This window comes from Oncorhynchus mykiss, chromosome 16 (genome assembly GCF_057628025.1).
Source record: "Oncorhynchus mykiss isolate SJ-2025 chromosome 16, ASM5762802v1, whole genome shotgun sequence".
Taxonomy (NCBI): Eukaryota; Metazoa; Chordata; class Actinopteri; order Salmoniformes; family Salmonidae; genus Oncorhynchus; species Oncorhynchus mykiss.
Window position 1 is genome coordinate 43,585,328 of NC_143037.1, and position 7,998 is coordinate 43,593,325.

General features: G+C 44.0%; 1 protein-coding gene across 3 annotated transcripts; it reads left to right on the forward strand.

The window, feature by feature from the left end:
* arf3a (ARF GTPase 3a) lies at positions 1 to 5,073 on the forward strand. 3 transcript variants are annotated; one of them, XM_021565885.3, is made up of 5 exons: positions 1 to 89; positions 1,301 to 1,534; positions 1,763 to 1,873; positions 3,089 to 3,213; positions 3,399 to 5,073. In XM_021565885.3, the coding sequence occupies exons 2-5, from the start codon at positions 1,387 to 1,389 to the stop codon at positions 3,558 to 3,560; spliced, it is 546 nt and encodes a 181-aa protein (XP_021421560.1). In that variant the 5' UTR covers positions 1 to 89; positions 1,301 to 1,386; the 3' UTR covers positions 3,561 to 5,073. The 3 variants fall into 3 exon arrangements, with proteins under 3 accessions (XP_021421560.1, XP_090058913.1, XP_036802777.1); XM_036946882.2 differs by having other exon boundaries at positions 41 to 89; positions 1,237 to 1,534; XM_090202787.1 differs by lacking the exons at positions 3,089 to 3,213; positions 3,399 to 5,073 and adding an exon at positions 2,863 to 2,960.
* The last annotated feature ends 2,925 nt before the right edge of the window (positions 5,074 to 7,998 follow it).

The following is a 7,998-nucleotide window of genomic DNA, read 5'->3' on the forward strand; positions in this document are numbered from 1 at the left end:
CGAGACTTAAGGAGCAACATGTCTTTCTTTGCGACTTCTCGCGAGAGACAAACTGCACTGCCCGAATCCAGCTGGTACGTCTAAAAGAGGTAAGTGCGGGTGAGATGGACATTAGAAAATGATGGATAACGTAAAACTGTAGAGATACAAGGATGCGGCATCGTGTCATGTCGTTACAGGAATAAAAAGGTCTAGGTGTTTGTAGGGATTCTAGTGAATTAACGGCGTTCATACAGGCCACCTAAGCATCGCTTGTAGTCGTGACTGGAGGAGATAAGGTGAAAATCCTAATTTGCATACGGATGGCAATAAGAGTTTCCATGGTATTTGTGATATTTACAGTGTGTCAACATATTATATTTACCAATACTATTTAATTGAACCGGCATGTCGTGGTGCCAAATGTGCTGCAAAGATACAGGGTGTTCCAATCCACACACACAGGCGCACTGAGGTTGCCATACCATCATTGCGAGTGCTCTTGCACAACGACGGATGTGCTTCATAGTAGCAAATGTGGTCACTGCGATGCAGTGATTGAAAAAACCCACTTAATGAACACATTCATCCACGTATTTTTAAAGCTATTTCAATCTTTTTTTTTTACTCAGTACAGAAGACAGTTGTTATAATGCACGTCACCCTGGAACGAATTGATGATCCTTGCTTTAGGGCTGTTATAGCAGGTACAGAGGGCATATTACCGCTACCGTGGTACATACATATTTATGTAGATTACGGAACATATTTCAATGTATTAGAACTGCTATGAACTACATAAACCCATCTCAACAAAAGATTGCGGTAGGTAGTGGGCCTGCACCAGAGCAGCTCCTCTCACCAGTGTGCAGTCTTCCAGCCGACAGTCCTTCAGTCAGGTCAGCTTCCTCAGCCTGCCTGTGGAGGTGTGAAGGAGACTTTATTTGGTTTGCCTCTGAAGTGGTTTGGAGCTGTTACGAGGTGTTAATGGCCTGAGTAGTGGTTGAAGTCCTACTGAGTGTCCTTCTGCATGTCTCTGTGGTTCTGACTCTGTGAATCTACTAGCGCACCGCCTGTTTAGCCGCTGTCTTGCCATTTAGGCTATGGGGGAATTAGCCTATTCCTAGGGCTCAGAGTTGTTTCTGAACTTGTGATTTGACCGGGCCTCCAGACTTTTGCCTTGGTCAGGTCAGGTAGTCAGGAAAACTCTGGGCCAGAGGAATAACTCTCTGTTAATGGTATGTTACTCCGGACCAGTTTTTCTTGGTTAAGTTACAAGGTCAGGACAACTCTGGGCCCTGACATCCAGCCTCCCCATCAGCTCTGTAGCAGTGAGTTGAGGTCCGACCAGCCATCCATCCAGCCAGCCAGCCAGCCGCCAGCCGGTCAACCAGCCAGCCAGTCACCATGGGGAACATCTTTGGCAACCTGCTGAAGAGCCTGTTAGGGAAGAAGGAGATGAGGATCCTGATGGTGGGGCTGGACGCTGCAGGGAAGACCACCATCCTATATAAACTGAAGCTGGGAGAGATAGTCACCACCATCCCCACTATCGGTATGGAAAGTCTCACAGTCTTAACCACAAAGGACATTGGCTATAAAGAATTAGAACCAAATTAAACACCATATCGTTTTGACATTTTGACTCATCCTTAATCATCACGCGCCTACAACTGTTTATAAGGCATTTATAACACACATACGAGTCTTTATGAGCGGTTTATAACCCCGACGGCTGTTCAAAAGACATTTATAACACTCGTTTCCTTTTCCCCCTGCTCAGGGTTTAACGTGGAGACGGTTGAGTATAAGAACATCAGTTTCACGGTGTGGGACGTGGGTGGCCAGGACAAGATCAGGCCTCTGTGGAGACACTACTTCCAGAACACACAGGGTAAGTATAGTGGGAGCTAACAAGCTTTAGCTCAGCGGGATAACGCTCTTGTGACCTGTAAGCTGAACAGGAATGGCTCTGGCTCTTAACTGGTCTGTGACTGTGTAATGGAAGTGGTACAATGAACCACGCTCATGGGATGAGTAAACTTGCCTGAGACTTGAAAAACTTACATTAGCTCCCCAGGCTGCTAATGCCTAGGCTTTAGCTCAGTGCGCTAACTCAGTCTTGTGACTGGTCGGTGACACTATATAGGGAAAGGGGTATGCAAATCTTACCCTACGAGGTCCGGAGTACTGCTGTTTTTCTGTTCTACCTGACAATAATTAATTGAGTTGTGCTGCCAACACCTCACCTCAGCTTCCTCCACTGACCGACTGCCCCATACCGGGCTCGAACCTGTGACCCTCTGCTTCTCAACACACGTGACCTTCCTCACTGATGATGTTCCAACCGTATGAGCTATACAAAAAGGTACCACTTGGATGGCACCATTGGCGATATGTCAAACTAGCTGTGGAGTGAGCTTACGGTATGTTCTTAATTCTTACTCACACCAGGTGTCCCAGGTCTACTTCGGTCCCTGGTTGGAAGAATGAAAAACATGTCTGTGGTACTGTCTTCAACGTCCAGATTTGAAGGGCTATAGGGCCTTGCTGGGACAAAGACTGCCCCTACAGGCCTGTGATACATCCGGCACCATGATGTCACCCCTGACACCTGAAGCTATTGGGCTGACTCACACACTCTAGATATAGACATTTGCATACCGCATCAAGCACGTGTCCTTCACATTGAAAGCATTTTACTCGTTTTGTGTTAGGATTGTTATGTTTTTCTATACCTTGCGCCAGTTGGAAGACGAGCCTGTTCATTCTGATAGAGGGGGATGCCTAGAGACAGAAAAACACAGTGTCATCAGTGGGTTCGTATAGTTTAATGACAAGCACGTCGTGCTTCCTGACGAATGAGTCCTGTTGTGGTTCCAGGTTTGATCTTTGTGGTGGACAGTGTTCGGGTTGAGGGTACCTATCAAGGTTCGCCATGGTTACAGGGCTGCCCTTTGTGGTAGACACAGTAACAAAGTTTGTTGTGGTTCCAGGTTTGATCTTTGTGGTGGACAGTGTTCGGGTTGAGGGTACCTATCAAGGTTCGCCATGGTTACAGGGCTGCCCTTTGTGGTAGACACAGTAACAAAGTTTGTTGTGGTTCCAGGTTTGATCTTTGTGGTGGACAGTAACGACCGTGAGCGGGTGAACGAGGCTCGGGAGGAGCTGATGAGGATGCTGGCTGAGGACGAGCTACGAGACGCCGTGCTTCTCATCTTCGCTAATAAACAGGTATGGACAATTGCCATAGCCTCACTCAATTCGTATTTTTCTCTGCTGCCTCGTGCTTTTCATCGCTAACTCTCCTTCTGTCTAACTCTCATACCCGGGATTTCCTTACCCCTATAATCTTCTCTCTCTCTCATGTGCTTTTCTCCACTACTATCCTTCCGATTCTACCTCACGTTCCTGTGTAGGACCTGCCCAATGCCATGAACGCAGCAGAGATCACAGACAAGCTGGGGCTCCACTCCCTACGTCACCGCAACTGGTACATCCAGGCCACCTGCGCCACCAGCGGAGACGGCCTGTACGAGGGCCTCGACTGGCTGGCCAATCAGCTGAAGAACAAGAAGTGAGTGGACCAATCAGAGGAGAGTGAAGAGAAACCTTAGTGTCAGCTCTTGAAACAGGAAGTGGTAGTTGGTTGTAGTTGATCCATTGAGTGATAAATCCTGACACGGCGGGAGTGAAATGTGATTGGTATGTGCTGTAGGAAAGGGGCTTAAACTGTACCATTCCTTGAGGACCTTTTCAACCCGATGTCAATTATTAAAAACAGTTATCACCTTTCAGACATGTGCCATCAATGTCAATACATGACATTTCCTACATAATTATGAACGCATTGATAAGCATCCCGTTTTTGGAAACACTATTTATGTATTCATTAATTAATTAATGAATACATTATTTATTTATTTATTCATTTATGTAATTTGACTTATACATCAGAATGGATACTAGCAATGTTAGTTGGTTTTGGAACCCAGTATTATGCATGGCCGTACAGTAAAAGATCTCTCGGAAATGAAGTTTGGAATTGTATCTGTCTAATGTTATCTATTTAGCCAGTCTTCTGACATTATTCTCCTTTTACACTCAAATTGCTACTGCTGGTTGGAGCAATGCAGTAATGCTAGATATTATTGAACAGTGACATAGGTTTGTGTAAAACACATCCAATATGCAAGAGCATGCTTTTTTCTATGTCAACTGTATATTACCCATTTTACTCAACAAGTACAAACATATACCTGAAAAAAATATACCTGAAAAATACCTGAAGGAGTCATCGTGGTTGATATGTTCAATTGTAGTTATCGGGATTTGTGTATGGACTGATATATATCGATATAAAGACGGAATCCGCATTAGGGGATACAGCGCCACTGCCCCCCCCCCCCCCCCAGCGCCTTTGTTATTGTTTTGGTTTTGTTGACTAAATGTAGGTGAGGAGAACCCAAACCGAGGTGAGCAGCTTGGTAAAAATATATATATATATATATATTTGCAGTACATTTTCTTCTGTTCTACCGTGTGTGCAATGCTGTCAGGTGGGGGGGGGGCTGTGTTTGTTGTTTGCAGTAACCTCTTTGTTGTTGTAACATCCCACATGGAACTCAAAGGATTCCAGCTTTAACATTACAGCTTGTGTATTACATTTCCCACATTGAGTTTAGTTTGATGCAGCAGTTGTTTTTGTGGCCTTATTATCGCTAGTGTTGAAAACCCCTTATTCTGATGATGGTGTTGTGTGTAAAGTTTAACATCAAGCGGGACCACAGTTGTGGCAAAATGTATCAATTCATGTCTTGATTTTTCCCTCCTTTAACTCAGTTGAGTCTGTGCAAGAAAAACAAAACACAAAAGTCATGTTATATTACTGTAACAATGTAATTACTCAACATTCCAGTTAACGATGTGTATTAAAATGAATTGAAACAGGGTTTTATTTATTGATGTTACCAGACAAAAAAAAGTGTGACGATTAAATCCTAGTTAAGAGTACATATGTATTGGTGAGGATGTGTCCAGTGATAACAGTTTAACTGCACTGGTAAGTCAATAAAAAAATACCTACATTCTTTCATTAGATTCCATGTCTTCAGATTGTTAGGGCTCTTCTTGAGTTTTGGGATGTGTGTGAAATATTTTCACAGCTTGGCCCGCAATTTAGTTCAGCGATTCAGAGGTCCATATTGGCACCATCCCCAGCGCATGCGCTATCCACGCAACAGCCCTGTGTCTCCAGCCCTCCAGCCCCCACCCTAGCCCCAGGCCCAATCTGCCCCGCTCCTCCATCCCCAGTGCTGTGTCTCCAGGGGTGTGACAGCAGTATGTGGGTCAGATAGAGCTGCTCCCTGGGCCCCCGGGGCCCCCTGCAGGCCTGCCACAATAGCGGCTCCAGGGTGGGTGCCATATCTGGGATTCTCTTCCGTAACCGGGACGCCCCTCGCCCAGGGCACAGACACACTGGCAGCAACCCCACAATCAATTCATCAATCTGTTGAAGGGACTGGCTACCAGGCGGGATGCAAAGGCCATGCAGAGGACTGGAACATCAACCTGCCCCCACACACGGCCTGGCCCCGGACAGACAGTCAGACATGCCAGGGCCACTAGGGAGGAGGATGATACTCTGGTGAAGAATCTGAGGAGGTCTGGCGACAGCAGCCAAATCCACCAGAACTGGGTCAATCATGGTGCCATCATCGTACTCTGTCATCGAGCCATCCCACTCACAGTAGTCTGTCTATAACAATAGTCTGTAGACTGTTGATGGAACACCAGATCACAGATTCAGGACTGGCTGACACATGTAGACACATAAATACTGTATTTACTGCATAGGGAGGCTGTTCTTTCCCTTGCTTTTATCTGCTTCCGATTTAAGAGTTGACCATAGGAGTTGAAAAGTCAGAAAAACTAGAAAGTAACAGTAATTGAATATTGTGTTCTTATGCAACACCATTATAATAGTTAGAGATGGGGATGGATTTTGTGTATGTTTTTACATTAAAGGCTAAATGCGAAGGCCTATTACACGCTAAACGTGCAACATTTGCTCAGTGTTCAGCTAATACACTTCTGTGGCAGACAACTCAGAGCCCTGGCCTCTGTCTCCCCCTGCTGCATATAAAGAGTATGACATGGAATCACAAAACAGCTAGGGGATGTATGCACATAAATTAGGTACTGCCTAAGGACCCGATTACAACCCGAGTTGAGCAACGTAAATGAAACGTCATTCCCTTTGCTTTTCACCCGCTATGCTATTCGTTTGGGGCGGAGATGGAATAAATGAAGGTGTGGCGGAGGTGTGTCTACAGATACGCCCTATTCTGACCTTGACTTAATTTCCTAACAATTCCACCACCTTCACGCCCGAGGAAAACCGTGAATGAGGTCTAGCGAACCTACCGGTTCCAAGTGGGAAAAGCATCTATTCATTTTTTCCAATAAAAATAGCACCATTCTCCATCGACTGTCATTTACAACTTGATAAGAGTTAGGTTAATGAGTAATCGACTTGAATAAGGGAATTATAAATAGAAATGACACTTGTTTTAAATATATTTGACCTTAAAATCGCTGGAGACAAATGTGTAACCGGTCACATGGCAGCAAACTGAAGCATATCAACATATCAACTTACCCACAGTAAAGTTTATGAAATGCAGTGCCATTATGCACAATTTTCATTGCAAGGCCTTTTAACTTGCAGGGATGGGCACTAGCGAATGTCTTAAGTATAGGCTACCCCAACTTCTCTGTTTCCTATTTCTATCATGTTAAATATTACCCACTAACAGTCAGTATCAACCGTCAGTAGGCTTAATAACCACACATGTTCAAGAGCCAATTTTCTGTTATTTCCCTTTAGTTGGTATAACCTGAATTATGTTTCCATTTAATGAAATTGTTTGGTTCACCTTCATTTGCTTCCTCTGTAAACGCCGTCACAGCCATGTGGTTGTTGCTGAGGAAAACAGTTGATAATCTAAAAAAAAGACGGGCTAATTCAATTGTTATGGAGTGGGTTTCCCGAGTGGCGCAGCGGTCTAAGGCACTGCATCTCAGTGCTAGAGGTGTCACTACAGACCCTGGTTTGATTCCAGGCTGTATCACAACCAGCAGTGATTGGAAGTCCCATAGGGTAGCGCACAATTGGCCCAGCGTGGCCGGGGTAGGCCGTCCTTGTAAATAAGAATTTCTTCTTAACTGACTTGCCTAGTTAAATAAAGGTTAAATAAAATAAATAAAGGCCATGGCAGTTTGAACAGTTTGTGCATGGCACAATACTTGGCTGTCTCAACACACAGTTAGTGCAGGCAATATGGTTTAGCCTAATATTGTACACTATTCTACCTATTATAATTCTATATACTGTACACTAATCTTCCAACATTACCATGGGTTAAAGAATGGGGAAGTTTTCAGAATGAATCAAACCTACCATGGGTTAAAGAATGGGGACATTTTCAGAATGAATCAAACCTACCATGGGTTAAAGAATGGGGAAGTTTTCAGAATGAATCAAACCTACCATGGGTTAAAGAATGGGGACATTTTCAGAATGAATCAAACCTACCATGGGTTAAAGAATGGGGACATTTTCAGAATGAATCAAACCTACCATGGGTTAAAGAATGGGGACATTTTCAGAATGAATCAAACCTACCATGGGTTAAAGAATGGGGACATTTTCAGAATGAATCAAACCTACCATGGGTTAAAGAATGGGGACATTTTCAGAATGAATCAAACCACTGTTTTCTTTCGTGAGTAAAGGCTCTCCAAACCTGTTTTTTATGATTCATAAATACTTTTCTCACCCTAAATAATCTATAAAATCGGAGTATTTTTAAATCTACCAATTGGTGCTGAAACGGAGATGGATATGCATATATTTAGATGGCTTTCTTTCATTGATTCCTAATATTCTGAACCGCTGTCTCGATATATTCTATTAAGTCCATCGAACAAAATCGAACTAAAAGGTACATCGTATTT